This window comes from Taudactylus pleione, unplaced genomic scaffold (genome assembly GCF_031769625.1).
Source record: "Taudactylus pleione unplaced genomic scaffold, aTauple2 ptg000987l, whole genome shotgun sequence".
Classification (NCBI taxonomy): Eukaryota; Metazoa; Chordata; class Amphibia; order Anura; family Myobatrachidae; genus Taudactylus; species Taudactylus pleione.
In genome coordinates this window covers 1833202-1850656 of record NW_028285388.1, presented here as the reverse complement: position 1 = coordinate 1850656, position 17455 = coordinate 1833202, and the positions used below count along the sequence as shown (strand labels likewise).

At 46.8% G+C, this 17455-nt stretch overlaps 1 protein-coding gene across 4 annotated transcripts in view; it reads left to right on the top strand.

Annotated features, from left to right (window-relative positions):
• Positions 1 to 17455, top strand: part of ADCK1 (aarF domain containing kinase 1) — a 119062-nt gene that overhangs the window by 76632 nt on the left and 24975 nt on the right. For all 4 annotated transcript variants that reach the window (XM_088460825.1, XM_088460824.1, XM_088460826.1 and 1 more), the window contains exons 4-9: positions 1543 to 1746; positions 2289 to 2447; positions 2549 to 2707; positions 4759 to 4875; positions 8682 to 8831; positions 8914 to 9111. In XM_088460825.1, coding sequence (XP_088316951.1) covers positions 1543 to 1746; positions 2289 to 2447; positions 2549 to 2707; positions 4759 to 4875; positions 8682 to 8831; positions 8914 to 9111 — 987 coding nt within the window. The remainder of the gene's footprint in view (positions 1 to 1542; positions 1747 to 2288; positions 2448 to 2548; positions 2708 to 4758; positions 4876 to 8681; positions 8832 to 8913; positions 9112 to 17455) is intronic.

The window sequence follows — 17455 nt, the reverse complement described above, 5'->3', positions numbered from 1 at the left end:
TCCCTATACCACTATTCACATATGCAAACACTGCAGCTAATAGGATTGCCCGACGGATGAAGGCTTGTGGGGGCTCCGGGGCACCTAGCCATCCCCTCCTACCCCCTTACCACATGGAGCCAACATAGACACCCCCCTCTTAGCCAGCCGGAGCCTACCACCCATAGGGAGAGGCGCCAGACACACATACAGCAGGCACAGGAGGCACAGGGAGCGGCTCACTCCTCTGCGTATGTCCCGGATCCTCTCACTGTGCGTGTGACGTTATACGCACATGCGTCATGACGGGTCGCACACAAGGGGCACAGAATGTGAGAGGATGTAGGCGTGCGCTGCCCTGGAGCTGGGCACCCTGCAGCTGTCATTTAGCCAGCCCAGATATTGGATATTTTCGGCGGAGCTCAGGTTCCGCCAGAAAATGGTCTTTCAATGCACCTGTCGGCGGGTCCCCTGGGACCTTGCGTAAATCCGCTACTGCACTGACCTTGTGTGGGGGCCCACCGTGTGTGGGGGCCCAGTGACGACCGCCCCTGTCAACCCCCTTAATCCTGTCCTGCCGATGAAAACTTCTCAGATAAAAGCGGGTTATCTGGGCTAATTGGATACCCCCCATAGTATTAATGCTATATAGTAATAATATACATTAATTACTTGTAATAATAGTATTGTGGTAATACTATATAGTAATAATATACATTAAAAGCTTGTAGTAATATTATTATGGTAATACTATACAATATAGTAGTTCAATACAATAATATCATATATTAATAGTTTTGTGATGGTACTATAGTAGTAATGTAATGTACGGTAATAGAATACATAAGTAGTATTATGGTAAAAGTATGTAGTAATAATATACAATAATAAAATATTGGGGGAGTACAATAAGATGTGATTATCTCGCACCGGCAAGTAAGTACCACTATATGATGCACTTACGGTACCTCTGGACTCCAAGCCTCCTGAGTCCAAACCGCGAGGGGAGCAAGTTCCGATGCCGTAGCCAGCGCTTACATGCAGTCACCAATCAGGCGCATCGCTAATGCAACAAATTGACAATGTACAGAGACACTGGCGTTAGCGGTGCGCGCAGCCGCTGTGAACATGTCAGATGCTAACCCGCGCATAAAGAGAAAAGATGGAGGTCAGATACGAGTGAGCCGCACATTGCTTCGCGCCACGCATTGTTGTGCTTAATCTTTGACTTTGTAACAAAACACTAACCCTAGTGCCTGGGACACAAGCGACTTTGAATGCGGATACCATGCCAATAAGTCTGGGAAATGCTAGGAGCTTCTTGTGTCTTACACTATATAGTGTACGAAGGAATCAGTGTATGATGTCACATCTGTAGTAATATATAATACTGTATAATGCTAGTATTGTGCGATAGCAGTAATATATAGTAGGTATATAACTATATACAGTAATAATGTTCTAGTAATTATAGTATTACAGATACTGTATTGAAGACAGAAGCTTCCCCTACAATCTGCTGGTAAACTTTGCGCACTAAATTATATTTTGCATATCCGACAGGTCCACACGCGCTCTGCCCACCGGCTGCTGGACCTGTGCTGTGCCAATCGTGGCACATTCATCAAGGTGGGGCAGCACCTGGGCGCCTTGGAATATCTGCTGCCCCCAGAATACACCCATACCCTGAATGTACTGCACAGCCGAGCGCCTTCCACGCCCCTGGCCGACGTACTGCGTGTCATCCGAGAGGAGCTGGGCACAGAGGTGACGCTGTGTTATTTATTACCCTGTCTCCGAATCAGATGGCAATGGGTGGCAGGGAGCTAAGCGTCTGATTTAATACATATTATTGTGTCTTTTATCATCGTCCTGCCAGAGGCGTGTTACCGGGCGGGGGGGCGCTGATAGATCGTTGTTTGCATGCTGAGCATTGGCTTATTATGAGTTATAATTAATCAGCCATCCGCAGATCTGATAGGGGCATCAGGACAGGGTCACAATGTATTAATAAATCCCCCTCCCCTCCCCTAATAAAACGATATCAACGGGAGATTTATGGCCTCAGTTATTGCAGTCTGGAGAGGGGAGAGATTAGCTCAATTATTCAGTATGAAAAAAGTCACAGGAGCTGCAGAAAAAGCCATTTGTGGGTGACTAAGATGGAGAAATGCAAAACATGGGGGGGGGGGGAATTATAGCTTGTGTACCTAGCCATCTGTGAGTTACCAGGACAGGTACTCTAACACACGGCACCTGTAGCGGGCTTTTTGGATGTTAGTTTATATAAAGGTGCTATCTTCCCTCAGACTTCTGAAGTATTTGTGCAATTTGAGGAGACCCCACTCGGAGCAGCCTCTTTAGCCCAGGTTCACCGGGCCGTACTGAAAGACGGGCGGGTGGTGGCTGTGAAGGTTCAGCACCCAAAGGTTCAAGCACAGAGTTCGCGGGACATTTTGATCATGGAGGTGAGCGACACACCGTTCCGTCTGTCTGAGCTTACTACGAAACCGTAAGCACTCTACTAAGAAACTCTGCTCTAGAGCGCTTCCCCTGCTGTCTCTTGCAGGTACTCTTGCACGTGGTGAAGAAGGTCTTCCCCCAGTTTGAGTTCATGTGGCTGGTAGAAGAGGCCAAGAAGAACCTCCCCCGAGAGCTGGACTTCCTAAATGAAGGACGGAACGCAGAGAGAATGGCAGACATGGTCTCAAAGTTCCCCTTCCTCAGGGTGAGCCACTTAAGACAAGGGTCAATGCACATCTACACCTCTAGTGAAAATGCTAAAATGATTTGTGATAGAGAACATAACGCAATAAGATATAACAAATAGTAACATAATCGTAAAGTCAAAACTGTTATCCGATTGTGTGAAGCCACCTTACAAAAAATATAATAGTTGTAGAAGTAGCTAGTATGAGAGCCGTTTGTGTATTCACCGAAGTGGCAACTATTTTTAAGAACCAATGTCACAGGCTTCTAGTGACTTGATAGGCTGCAATCATAGTGATGTCACTGGCTTCTAATGACAGGAAAGATTGCATTCCCAGTGATGTCACTGGCTCCTAGGGCCAGAAAAGGCTGCATTCTCAGTGATGTCACTAGTAGTGTATGGATAGGCTGCATTCTCAGTGATGTCACTGGCTCCTAATGACAGGAAAGACTGCATTCTCACTGATGTCACTGGCTTCTAGTGACAGAAAAGGCTGCATTCTCAGTGATGTCACTAGCAGTGTATGGATAGGCTGCATTCTCAGTGATGTCACTGGCTCCTATTGATAGGAAAGACTGCATTCTCACTGATGTCACTGGCTTCTAGTGACAGAAAAGGCTGCATTCTCAGTGATGTCACTAGTAGTATATGGATAGACTGCATTCTCAGTGATGTCACTGGCTACTAGTGACAGGAAAGACTGCATTCTCAGTGATGTCACTAGTAGTGTATAAATAGACTGCTTTCTCAGTGATGTCACTGGCTCCTAGTGACAGGAAAGACTGCATTCTCAGTGATGTCACTGGCTCCTAGTGACAGGAAAGACTGCATTCTCAGTGATGTCACTGGCTCCTAGTGACAGGAAAGACTGCACTCTCAGTGATGTCACTGGCTCCTAGTGACAGAAAAGGCTGCATTCTCAGTGATGTCACTAGTAGTATATGGATAGGCTGCATTCTCAGTGATGTCACTGGCTCCTAGTGACAGGAAACACTGTACTCTCAGTGAAGTCACTGGCTGCTAGTGACAGGAAAGACTGCATTCTCAGTAATGTCACTGGCTCCTAGTGACAGGAAAGGCTGCATGCTCAGTGAAGTCGCTAGTAGTGTATGGATAGGCTGCATTCTCAGTGATGTCACTGGCTCCTAGTGACAGACAATGCTGCATTCTCAGTGATGTCACTGGCTCCTAGTGACAGTTAAGACTGCATTCTCAGTGATGTCACTAGTAGTGTATAAATAGGCTGCTTTCTCAGTGATGTCACTGGCTCCTAGTGACAGGAAAGACTGCATTCTCAGTGATGTCACTAGTAGTGTATAAATAGGCTGCATTCTCAATGATGTCACTGGATCATAGTGACAGAAAAGGCTGCATTCTCAGTGATGTCACTGGGTCCTAGTGACAGAGAAGGCTACATTCTCAGTGATGTCACTGACTCTTAGTGTATGGATAGGCGACATTCTCAGTGATGTCACTAGTAGGGACTGGATAGACTGCTTTCTCAGTGATAACACTGGCTTTTAGTGTATGGATAGGCGACATTTTCAGTGATGTCACTAGTAGGGACTGGATAGACTGCTTTCTCAGTGATAACACTGGCTCTTAGTGTATGGATAGGCGACATTCTCAGTGATGTCACTAGTAGGGACTGGACAGACTGCTTTCTCAGTAATAACACTGGCTCTTAGTGTATGGATAGGCGACATTCTCAGTGATGTCACTGACTCCTAGTGAATGGATATGTTGCAACCCAGCCACACAGGGGTGTAAATTTTTATTTTTTTTAAATCTTTTTATTGGAGCAATAAACAAGGTGAGCACAGATACAGGAGCCAAATCACTTATTTTACAACATATTGCACATTACATTTCAAAATTATGAAACATTGTAAAGGGACATGTCAACAAGACATACAGTATTTGCAGGAGGGCGCAAGTTTATAGTTTGCAGGGTGGTGCCGAACACCCCTACAGCCCTGACTGGGAGATGAGCTCTCTCTTTTAGCTCGTTGCTGCCTATGTTTTTAATCACAGGTTCCTTGTTTATACTTTGTCTTTGCCTCTTTCAGATACCCAGAATCTACTGGGACTTAAGCACAAAACGGGTTTTGGTGATGGAATATGTGGAAGGAGGGCAGGTCAATGACAGACAATACATGGAACAACATAAGATTGATGTAGATCAGGTAAGGAACGGGCCTTATACTCTGGTCCTTTATACATGGGTTAACGAGTCTGTGTTGTTCTTGATGGAGGGGGAGTCTTCTTGTGTCACCGGGACACCCCCCTGCAGTGTCTCTCTCCTCAGAGCTGTAATTAGTACTGTGATATCCTTAATGCATGGTTTTACCAGTTCTTGAACAAAGCTCTGCTGCCCGTGTGAATGGCAGCCCCTCACACAGGGAATCTTCCCCTGTTCATTTATCACTGCAGAGATTTGTAATCATCTAGCAACCAGATAATACTTTACATCTCTGAAGCCAGTCATTACATCCATTCTAGTCTCCAAGAGAAAATAGGAGAAATAACAGCCAATCAGATATTAGGCGAGATTAGCACAGCTCAAAGCTCCACAAATGTATCCATTGCACTCTATAATCTGGTGTCTGCCAGGTTATAGAGATGTTATAGGCTGCTTTCTCAGTGATGTCACTGGCTCTTAATGACTGGATAGGCTGCATTCTCAGTGATGTCACTGGCTCTTAGTGACTGGATAGGCTGCTTTCTCAGTGATGTCACTGGCTCTTAATGACTGGATAGGCTGCATTCTCAGTGATGTCACTGGCTCTTAGTGACTGGATAGGCTGCTTTCTCAGTGATGTCACTGGCTCTTAATGACTGGATAGGCTGCATTCTCAGTGATGTCACTGGCTCTTAGTGACTGGATAGGCTGCATTCTCAGTGATGTCACTGGCTCTTAGTGGCTGGATAGGCTGCATTGTCAGTGATATCACCAGTTCCTAGCGACTGAATAGGCTGAATTCTCAGTGATGTCACTGGTTCCTTGAAGATTGAATGGCTGCAGAGTGATGTCATTGCGTCCTATTGATTGGATAGGTTGCATTCTAAGTGATGTCACTGTCAGGGGCATAGGCAGGGCTGTTCCGGCGTGAGCTCCGGGCGCAGGACAGGTCAGATGGTGCTAGCTGGAGTTCGGCAGCTGTTTAATCGCTGACAGAATGCCAGCCCAGATAAGCTGAACTCTGACCATAGTGTAGGCATTCCCGGGAGTCATGGCTCCATGCTACACCTCTGGTCATTGCTTCCTAGTGACTGGATAGGCTGCACTTTCACCATAGCGTAGGCATGCTCCGGGAGCCATGGCTCCATGTTACACCTCTGGTCACTGCTTCCTAGTGACTGGATAGGCTGCACTCTCACCATAGCGTAGGCATTCCCGGGAGCCATGGCTCCATGCTACATGTCTGGTCATTGCTTCCTAGTGACTGGATAGGCTGCACTTTCACCATAGCGTAGGCATGCTCCGGGAGTCATGGCTCCATGTTACACCTCTGGTCACTGCTTCCTAGTGACTGGATAGGCAGCACTCTCACCATAGCGTAGGCATGCTCCGGGAGCCATGGCTCCATGTTACACCTCTGGTCATTGCTTCCTAGTGACTGGATAGGCTGCACTCTCACCATAGCGTAGGCATTCCCGGGAGCCATGGCTCCATGCTACACCTCTGGTCATTGCTTCCTAGTGACTGGATAGGCTGCATTCTCACCATAGCGTAGACATGCTCCGGGAGTCATGGCTCCATGTTACACCTCTGGTCACTGCTTCCTAGTGACTGGATAGGCTGCATTCTCACCATAGAGTAGGCATGCTCCGGGAGTCATGGCTCCGTGCTACACCGCCAGTCACTGCTTCCTAGTGACTGGATAGGCTGCACTCTCACCATAGCGTAGGCATTCCCGGGAGCCATGGCTCCATGCTACACCTCTGGTCATTGCTTCCTAGTGACTGGATAGGCTGCACTCTCACCATAGCGTAGGCATGCTCCGGGAGCCATGGCTCCATGTTACACCTCTGGTCACTGCTTCCTAGTGACTGGATAGGCTGCACTTTCACCATAGCGTAGGCATGCTCCGGGAGTCATGGCTCCATGTTACACCTCTGGTCACTGCTTCCTAGTGACTGGATAGGCTGCATTCTCACCATAGCGTAGGCATGCTCCGGGAGTCATGGCTCCGTGCTACACCGCCGGTCACTGCTTCCTAGTGACTGGATAAGCTGCACTCTCACCATAGCGTAGGCATGCTTCGGGAGCCATGGCTCCATGTTACACCTCTGGTCACTGCTTCCTAGTGACTGGATAGGCTGCATTCTCACCATAGCGTAGACATGCTCCGGGAGTCATGGCTCCATGTTACACCTCTGGTCACTGCTTCCTAGTGACTGGATAGGCTGCATTCTCACCATAGCGTAGGCATGCTCCGGGAGTCATGGCTCCGTGCTACACCGCCGGTCACTGCTTCCTAGTGACTGGATAGGCTGCACTCTCACCATAGCGTAGGCATTCCCGGGAGCCATGGCTCCATGCTACACCTCTGGTCATTGCTTCCTAGTGACTGGATAGGCTGCACTCTCACCATAGCGTAGGCATGCTCCGGGAGCCATGGCTCCATGTTACACCTCTGGTCACTGCTTCCTAGTGACTGGATAGGCTGCACTTTCACCATAGCGTAGGCATGCTCCGGGAGTCATGGCTCCATGTTACACCTCTGGTCACTGCTTCCTAGTGACTGGATAGGCTGCATTCTCACCATAGCGTAGGCATGCTCCGGGAGTCATGGCTCCGTGCTACACCGCCGGTCACTGCTTCCTAGTGACTGGATAGGCTGCACTCTCACCATAGCGTAGGCATGCTCCGGGAGCCATGGCTCCATGTTACACCTCTGGTCACTGCTTCCTAGTGACTGGATAGGCTGCACTCTCACCATAGCGTAGGCATTCCCGGGAGCCATGGCTCCATGCTACACCTCTGGTCATTGCTTCCTAGTGACTGGATAGGCTGCACTCTCACCATAGCGTAGGCATGCTCCTGGAGTCATGGCTCCATGTTACACCTCTGGTCACTGTTTCCTAGTGACTGGATAGGCAGCACTCTCACCATAGCGTAGGCATGCTCCGGGAGCCATGGCTCCATGTTACACCTCTGGTCACTACTTCCTAGTGACTGGATAGGCTGCACTCTCACCATAGCGTAGGCATGCTCCGGGAGTCATGGCTCCATGTTACACCTCTGGTCACTGCTTCCTAGTGACTGGATAGGCTGCACTCTCACCATAGCGTAGGCATTCCCGGGAGTCATGGCTCCATGTTACACCTCTGGTCATTGCTTCCTAGTGACTGGATAGGCTGCACTCTCACCATAGCGCAGGCATGCTCCGGGAGTCATGGCTCCATGCTAAACACGATCACTGCTTCCGAGTGACTGGTTAGGCTGCATGCTCAGTGATGTCATTGCTTCCTAGTGACTGGATAGGCTGCATTCTCAGTGATGTCACTGCTTCCTAGTGACTGGATAGGCTGCATTCTCAGTGATGTCATTGCTTCCTAGTGACTGGATAGGCTTCATTCTCAGTGATGTCATTGCTTCCTAGTGACTGGATAGGCTGCACTTTCAGTGGGTGTGGTACAAAAAGTCAACATTCAGAATGTGGTCATGGACTGAATTTCGACACTCACAGAATGTCGACAGTAGTCATGTGAACATTGTTTGCAATAATTCTGAATGTCAACATGTCGACATTCTCGTGTTGACATACTTAATGTCGACATACTGAACATATGCCTTCTCAGTGATGTCACTGACTCTGAGTGAATTGATTGGCTGCCTTCACTACATATAGGTGACAAGTGCACTTTAAAAGGAATTATGAGGTGAGGGTTTGTGAGTGGTCACACACTAGCACATTACTGAGGTGTGTGATGGAGTAAGGGAGAGGATAATCAGCGTAATAACTTCTTCTGTCTCATTATTCAGGTTTCCCAAGCTCTGGGGAAGTTGTACAGTGAGATGATTTTTGTGCACGGGTTTGTGCACTGTGACCCCCACCCAGGAAATGTGCTGGTCCGACAAGGTTCAGACATCAGAGGACCTGAAATCATCCTCCTAGACCATGGACTGTACCAGGTGCAACAACATGGGGACACAAATTTTATAGTTCCCTGTTTCTCTTCCAATAATACTTCTGACTTCAGTGTCTCTTCCACAGGATCTGAGTGACGGCTTTCGCCTGGATTACTGCCGCCTGTGGCAGGCACTGATAGCTGCTGACATGCACGGGGTACGCAGATACAGCCAGCGTCTTGGAGCTGGCGATTTATACCCCCTATTTGCTTGTATGCTGACTGCCCGATCCTGGGACTCTGTAAACAGGGGCATTGATAGGGGTCCAATTAGTAAGGAAGAGGTGAGTTGTACAATGTAGGGACACACCTGCTATATATACTATGGTTAAACCGAGCATCCTTATGACCCAGTAGGTGAAAATCTATGTTTTTGTGTGTGACTGCATCGGCCCTTAATTATCCCAGGGAATCTCTATTCATATGGACTATTCTGATGGGGAGGTTGTTGAACCTGCTATTAATCAGTGTCCTCTCTGGATTCCCCTCTTCTGTGTAACCTGGTACATAAGTCACAGATACTGGTACAACATTTAGGGATAGTGATTGGAATGTGGGTGTTGTGTCCCTAGGATATTGTAATTGCTGTATCATTAATGTAGTCTTACTGCTCACGTTATACCTGAGACGTCTCAGCCACAACTAAATAGAGAGCCACTGGCCGTTTATAATGTATCTATGCTGGGAATTATTCTGCACAGCTCGGCCTGCTCAACAGTCTTGCACATTAAGCAAATCTATGGGGATCCATCTAATCGCTGACCATGTGTGTCACTTGTGTGCAACTTTACAGTATCATACAGAATGCACTGACAATGATACATTCTAATATACTCACACTGTCACACTCTCATACATAATATTACACACAATGTTACATTCTAATATACTCACACTGTCACACTCTCATACATAATATTACACACAATATTACATTCTAATATACTCACACTGTCACACTCTCATACATAATATTACACACACTGTCACACTCTAATATACTCACACTGTCACACTCTCATACATAATATTACACACAATGTTACATTCTAATATACTCACACTGTCACACTCTCATACATAATATTACACATGCTGTCACATTCTAATATACTCACACTGTCACACTCTCATACATAATATTACACACACTGTCACATTCTAATATACTCACACTGTCACACTCTCATACATAATATTACACACAATGTTACATTCTAATATACTCACACTGTCACACTCTCATACATAATATTACACACACTTTCACACTCTAATATACTCACACTGTCACACTCTCATACATAATATTACACACAATGTTACATTCTAATATACTCACACTGTCACACTCTCATACATAATATTACACATGCTGTCACACTCTAATATACTCACACTGTCACACTCTCATACATAATATTACACACAATGTTACATTCTAATATACTCACACTGTCACACTCTCATACATAATATTACACACAATGTTACATTCTAATATACTCACACTGTCACACTCTCATACATAATATTACACACACTGTCACACTCTAATATACTCACACTGTCACACTCTCATACATAATATTACACACAATGTTACATTCTAATATACTCACACTGTCACACTCTCATACATAATATTACACATGCTGTCACACTCTAATATACTCACACTGTCACACTCTCATACATAATATTACACACAATGTTACATTCTAATATACTCACACTGTCACACTCTCATGCATAATATTACACACACTGTCACACTCTCATACATAATATTACACACAATGTTACATTCTAAAATACTCACACTGTCATACTCTCATACATAATACTACACACAGTGTCACATTCTAATATACTCACACTGTCACGCTCTCATACATAATATTACACACAGTCACATTCTAATATACTCACACTGTCACACTCTCATACATAATATTACACACAATGTTACATTCTAATATACTCACACTGTCACACTCTCATGCATAATATTACACACACTGTCACACTCTCATACATAATATTACACACACTGTCACATTCTAATATACTCACACTGTCACACTCTCATACATAATACTACACACAGTGTCACATTCTAATATACTCACACTGTCACACTCTCATACATAATATTACACACACTGTCACATTCTAATATACTCACACTGTCACACTCGCATACATAATATTACACACAATGTTACATTCTAATAAACTCACACTGTCACACTCTCACATTACACACTGTCACATTCTAATATACTCACACTGTCACTCATACATAATATTACACACTGTCACACTCTCATACATAATATTACACACAATGTTACATTCTAATATACTCACACTGTCACACTCTCATACATAATACTACACACAGTGTCACATTCTAATATACTCACACTGTCACACTCATACATAATATTACACACACTGGGCCTAATTCAGAGCCGGACACTCTGACCAGAGCGTTCGCTCTGAATCAGGGCCCTCCTACCTAAAAATGGAGCGGCCTCTTGGACGCTCGCATAGCTGTGGGTTACCACCCACAGCTTATGCGAGCGTCCATGATGATGGTCGCGATGGTCAAGACCATCGCGACCATCGGGCTTGCGACGAGACCCTGCGGTAGGGTCTCGCTGCCGCAAGCCCAGGACTGCTTTTGGCTCTATCAGAGCCAAAAGCGCTCCCACTTGACATCCCTAGTGATGTCAGAGGGGCCGGCTCCAGACGGAAGGCGTTCCCATGGGAACGCCTCCGTCTGGGCAGCAACGCCCCCGGCACGCCCACCAAAGGGGGCGTGCTGTCAGTCACCATCGACAGCACGCCCCCTTTGGTGCGAGACCCATAGAGACTGCTTGGCTGTCGCTATGTGGGTCTCGCGCATGCGCACGACGGAGCTCCCTCCGTCGTGCGCATGTGCATTAGGACACCATTGACCCGCTTGCGAGCGTCCTGCGCTCGCGAGCGGGTCTGAATTAGGCCCACTGTCACATTCTAATATACTCACACTGTCACACTCTCATACATAATATTACACACAATGTTACATTCTAATATACTCACATTGTCACACTCATACATAATATTACACACACTGTCACATTCTAATATACTCACACTGTCACACTCATACATAATATTACACACACTGTCACATTCTAATATACTCACACTGTCACACTCGCATACATAATATTACACACAATGTTACATTCTAATAAACTCACACTGTCACACTCTCATACATAATATTACACACAATGTTACATTCTAATAAACTCACACTGTCACACTCTCACACTACACACTGTCACATTCTAATATACTCACACTGTCACACTCGCATACATAATATTACACACAATGTTACATTCTAATAAACTCACACTGTCACACTCTCACATTACACACTGTCACATTCTAATATACTCACACTGTCACTCATACATAATATTACACACTGTCACACTCTCATACATAATATTACACACAATGTTACATTCTAATATACTCACACTGTCACACTCATACATAATATACACACACTGTCACACTATCATACATAATATACACACATGTCACACTATAATACATAATATACACACACTGTCACACTATAATATATAATTTCTCACACTGTTACACTATAAAACATAATATACACACACCGTCACACTATAATATATAATATACACACACCGTCACACTATAATACATAATATACACACACTGTCACACTATTACCATACGCAGCCTCTCATTCCTCTTTCCCTATCACACACATAGCTGTCTACAGCTGGCTTCAGACCATTCTGCTAGTGATAACATGTAATTAGTTGTATCTGTAATTAGTGCCTTGTTCTGTGTGGGACATGCGTGTTTAACCGGGAGCTTCAGGAAATGTAACCCTTTTATATTCAGAGATGTGTCTTCCAGATTGTGTGAATTTTACATGTATGCTCCTCTATATATGTGTATGTACGTACAGGCTAAGGTTATTGTTTTGTTTTTCAGATCTTCTAGTATTAACCTGCCTGGGCCTTTCCCTATCTCTTTCTCTGCCTGACACCACTCTTCCTCTTCTCTTTATTGTCCCTCAGTATGTTCTTCTCCTCTCTGCCCTGCCTGCCCCCTCAGTGTATACTCTCTTCTCCACTTTTCCCTCAGTATGTTCTTCTCCTCTCTGCTCTGCCTGCCCTCTCAGTGTATACTCTCTTCTCTCCATGTCCCTCAGTATGTTCTTCTCCTCTCTGCTTTGCCTGCCCTCTCAGTGTATACTCTCTTCTCCCATTGTCCCTCAGTATGTTCTTCTCCTCCCTGCCCAGCCTGCCCCCTCAGTGTATACTCTCTTCTCCACTTGTCCCTCAGTATGTTCTTCTCCTCTCTGCCCTGCCTGCTCCCTCAGTGTATACTCTCTACTCCACTTCTCCCTCAGTATGTACTTCTCCTCTCTGCCCTGCCTGCCCCCTCAGTGTATACTCTGTTCTCCACTTGTACCTCAGTATGTTCTTCTCCTCTCTGCTCTGCCTGCCCCCTCAGTGTATACTCTCTTCTCCCCTTGTCCCACAGTATGTTCTTTTCTCTGCTCTGCCTGCCTCCTCAGTGTATACTCTCTTCTCCTCTCTGCTCTGCCTGCCCCCTCAGTGTATACTCTCTTCTCCACTAGTTCCTCAGTATGTTCTTCTCCTCTCTGCTCTGCCTGTCCCCTCAGTGTATACTCTCTTCTACACTTGTCCCTCAGTATGTTCTTCTCCTCTCTGCCCTGCCTGCCTCCTCAGTGTATACTCTCTTCTTCCCTTGTCCCTCAGTATGTTCTTTTCCTCTCTGCCCTGCCTGCCCTCTCAGTGTATACTCTCTTCTCCCCTTGTCCCTCAGTATGTTCTTCTCCTCTCACCTCTACCTGCCCCCTCAGTGTATACTTTCTTCTCCACTTGTCCCTCCGTATGTTCTTCTCCTCTCTGCCCTGCCTACCCCCTCAGTGTATACACTCTTCTCCACTTGTCCCTCAGTATGTTCTTCTCCTCTCTGCCCTGCCTGCCTCCTCAGTGTATACTCTCTTCTCCACTTGTCCCTCAGTATGTTCTTCTCCTCTCTGCTCTGCCTGCCCCCTCAGTGTATACTCTCTTCTCCCCTTGTCCCACAGTATGTTCTTTTCCCTGCTCTGCCTGCCTCCTCAGTGTATACTCTCTTCTCCTCTCTGCTCTGCCTGCCCCCTCAGTGTATACTCTCTTCTCCACTAGTTCCTCAGTATGTTCTTCTCCTCTCTGCTCTGCCTGCCCTCTCAGTGTATACTCTCTTCTCCACTTTTCCCTCAGTATGTTCTTCTCCTCTCACCTCTGCCTGCCCCCTCAGTGTATACTCTCTTCTCCCCTTGTCTCTCAGTATGTTCTTCTCCTCTCTGCTCTGCCTGCCCTCTCAGTGTATACTCTCTTCTCCACTTGTCCCTCAGTATGTTCTTCTCCTCTCTGCCCTGCCTGCTACCTCAGTGTATTCTCTCTTCTCCACTTGTCCCTCAGTATGTACTTCTCTCTGCCCTGCCTGCCCCCTCAGTGTATACTCTCTTCTCCACTTGTCCCTCAGTATGTTCTTCTCCTCTCTGCCCTGCCTGCCTCATCAGTGTATACTCTCTTCTCCACTTGGCCCTCAGTATGTTCTTCTCCTCTCTGCCCTACCTGCCCCCTCAGTGTATACTCTCTTCTCCACTTGTCCCTCAGTATGTTCTTCTCCTCTCTGCTCTGCCTGTCCCCTCAGTATATACTCTCTTCTCCCCTTGTCCCTCAGTATGTTCTTCTCCTCTCTGCTCTGCCTGCCTCCTCCGTGTATACTCTCTTCTCCACTTGTCCCTCAGTATGTTCTTCTCCTCTCTGCTCTGCCTGCCCCCTCAGTGTATACTCTCTTCTACACTTGTCCCTCAGTATGTTCTTCTCCTCTCTGCTCTGCCTGCCCCCTCAGTGTATACTCTATTCTACACTTGTCCCTCAGTATGTTCTTCTCTCTACTCTGCCTGCCCCCTCAGTGTATACTCTCTTCTCCCCTTGTCCCTCAGTATGTTCTTCTCCTCTCTGCTCTGCCTGCCCCCTCACTGTATACTCTCTTCTACACTTGTCCCTCAGTATGTTCTTCTCCTCTCTGCTCTGCCTGCCCTCTCAGTGTATACTCTCTTCTCCTCTCTGCTCTGCCTGCCTCTTCAGTGTATACTCTCTTCTCCCCTTGTCCCGCAGTATGTTCTTCTCCTCTCTGCTCTGCCTGCCCTCTCAGAGTATACTCTCTTCTCCCCTTGTCCCTCAGTATGTTCTTCTCCTCTCTGCTCTGCCTGCCCCCTCAGTATATACTCCTTTCCTATCTCCTACGCCTGCCCCTCACTATATACTAATTTCCTGCCTCCTCCCCCTGCCCCTCAGTATATACTCCTTTCCAGTCTCCTACGCCTACCCCTCAGTATATACTCCTCTCCTATCTCCTACGCCTACCCCTCAGTATATACTCCTCTCCTATTTCCTCCGCCTGCCCCTCAGTATATACTCCTTTCCTATCTCCTACGCCTGCCCCTCAGTATACACTAATTTCCTGCCTCCTACGCCTGCCCCTCAGAATATACTAATTTCCTGCCTCCTCCCCCTGCCCCTCAGTATATACTCCTTTCTTGTCTCCTACGCCTACCCCTCAGTATATACTCCTCTCCTATCTCCTACGCCTACCCCTCAGTATATACTCCTCTCATATCTCCTCCGCCTGCCCCTCAGTATATACTCCTTTCCTATCTCCTACTCCTGCCACTCAGTATATACTCATTTCCTATCTCCTACTCCTGCCCCTCAGTATATACTCCTTTCCTAGCTCCTATTCCTACTCCTCAGTATATACTAATTTCTTATCTTCTACGCCTGCTGCTCAGTATATACTCCTCTCCGATCTCCTATGCCTGCCCCTCAGTATATACTCCTTCCCTAGCTCCTACGCCTTCCCCTCACTATATACTCCTTTCCTATCTCCTACGCCTGCCCCTCAGTATATACTCCTTTCCTATCTCCTATGCCAGCCCCTCAGTATATACTCCTTTCCTATCTCCTATGCCTGCCCCTCAGTATATACTCCTCTCCTATCTCCTCCTCTCCTATCTCCTACGCCTGCCCCTCAGTATATACTCCTCTCCTATCTCCTACGCCTGCCCCTCAGTATATACTCCTCTCCTATCTCCTACGCCTGCCCTTCAGTATATACTCCTTTCCTATCTCCTACGCCTGCCCCTCAGTATACACTCTTTTTCTATTTCCTACGCTGCCCCTTAGTATATACTCCTTTCCTATCTCCTACGCCTGCCCCTCAGTATATACTCCTTTCCTATCTCCTACACCTGCCCCTTAGTATATACTCCTTTCATTTCTCCTATGCCTGCCTCTCAGTATATACTCCTTTCCTATCTGCTACGCCTGCCCCTCAGTATATACTAATTTCCTGCCTCCTTCGCCTGCCCCTAAGTATATACTAATTTCCTGCCTCCTCCCCCTGCCCCTCAGTATATACTCCTTTCCTATCTCCTACGCCTACCCCTCAGTATATACTCCACTCCTATCTCCTACGCCTACCCCTCAGTATATACTCCTTTTCTATCTCCTACTCCTGCCACTCAGTATTTACTCCTTTCCTATCTCCTACGCCTGCCCCTCAGTATATACTCCTTCCCCTCACTATATACTCCTTTCCTATCTCCTACGCCTGCCCCTCAGTATATACACCTTTCCTATCTCCTACGCCTACCCCTCAGTATGTACTCCTTTCCTATCTCCTACGCCTGCCCCTCAGTATAAACTCCTCTCCTATCTCCTACGCCTGCCCCTCTGTATATACTCCTTTCTTATCTCCTTCGCCTGCCCCTCAGTATATACTCCTTTCTTATCTCCTACGCCTGCCCCTCAGTATATACTCCTTTCTTATCTCCTACGCCTGCCCCTCACTATATACTCCTCTACGATCTCCTACGCCTTCCCTCAGTATATACTCCTTTCCTATCTCCTACGCCTGCCCCTCAGTATATACTCCTCTCCTATCTCCTCTCCTACCCTACGCCTGCCCCTCATTATATACTCCTTTCCTGTCTCCTCGACCTGCCCCTCAGTATATACTCCTTTCCTATCTCCTACGACTGCCCCTCAGTATATACTCCTCTCCTATCTCCTACGTCTGCCCCTCAGTATATACTCCTTTCTTATCTCCTACGCCTGCCCCTCAGTATATACTCCTCTCCTATTTCCTACGCCTGCCCTCGGTATATACTCCTCTGCCATCTCCTCTCCTATCCTACGCCTGCCCCTCAGTATATACTCCTTTCCTATCTCCTATACCTGCTCCTCAGTATATACTCCTCTCCTATCTCCTACGCCTGCCCCACAGTATATACTCCTTTCCTATCTCCTACGCCTGCTCCTCAGTATATTCTCCTCTCCTGTCTCCTACGCCTGCTCCTCAGTATATACTCCTTTCCTATCTCCTCCGTCTGCCCCTCAGTATATACTCCTTTCCAATCTCCTATTCCTGCCCCTCAGTATATACTCCTTTCCTATCTCCTACGCCTGCCCCTCAGTATATACTCCTTTCCTA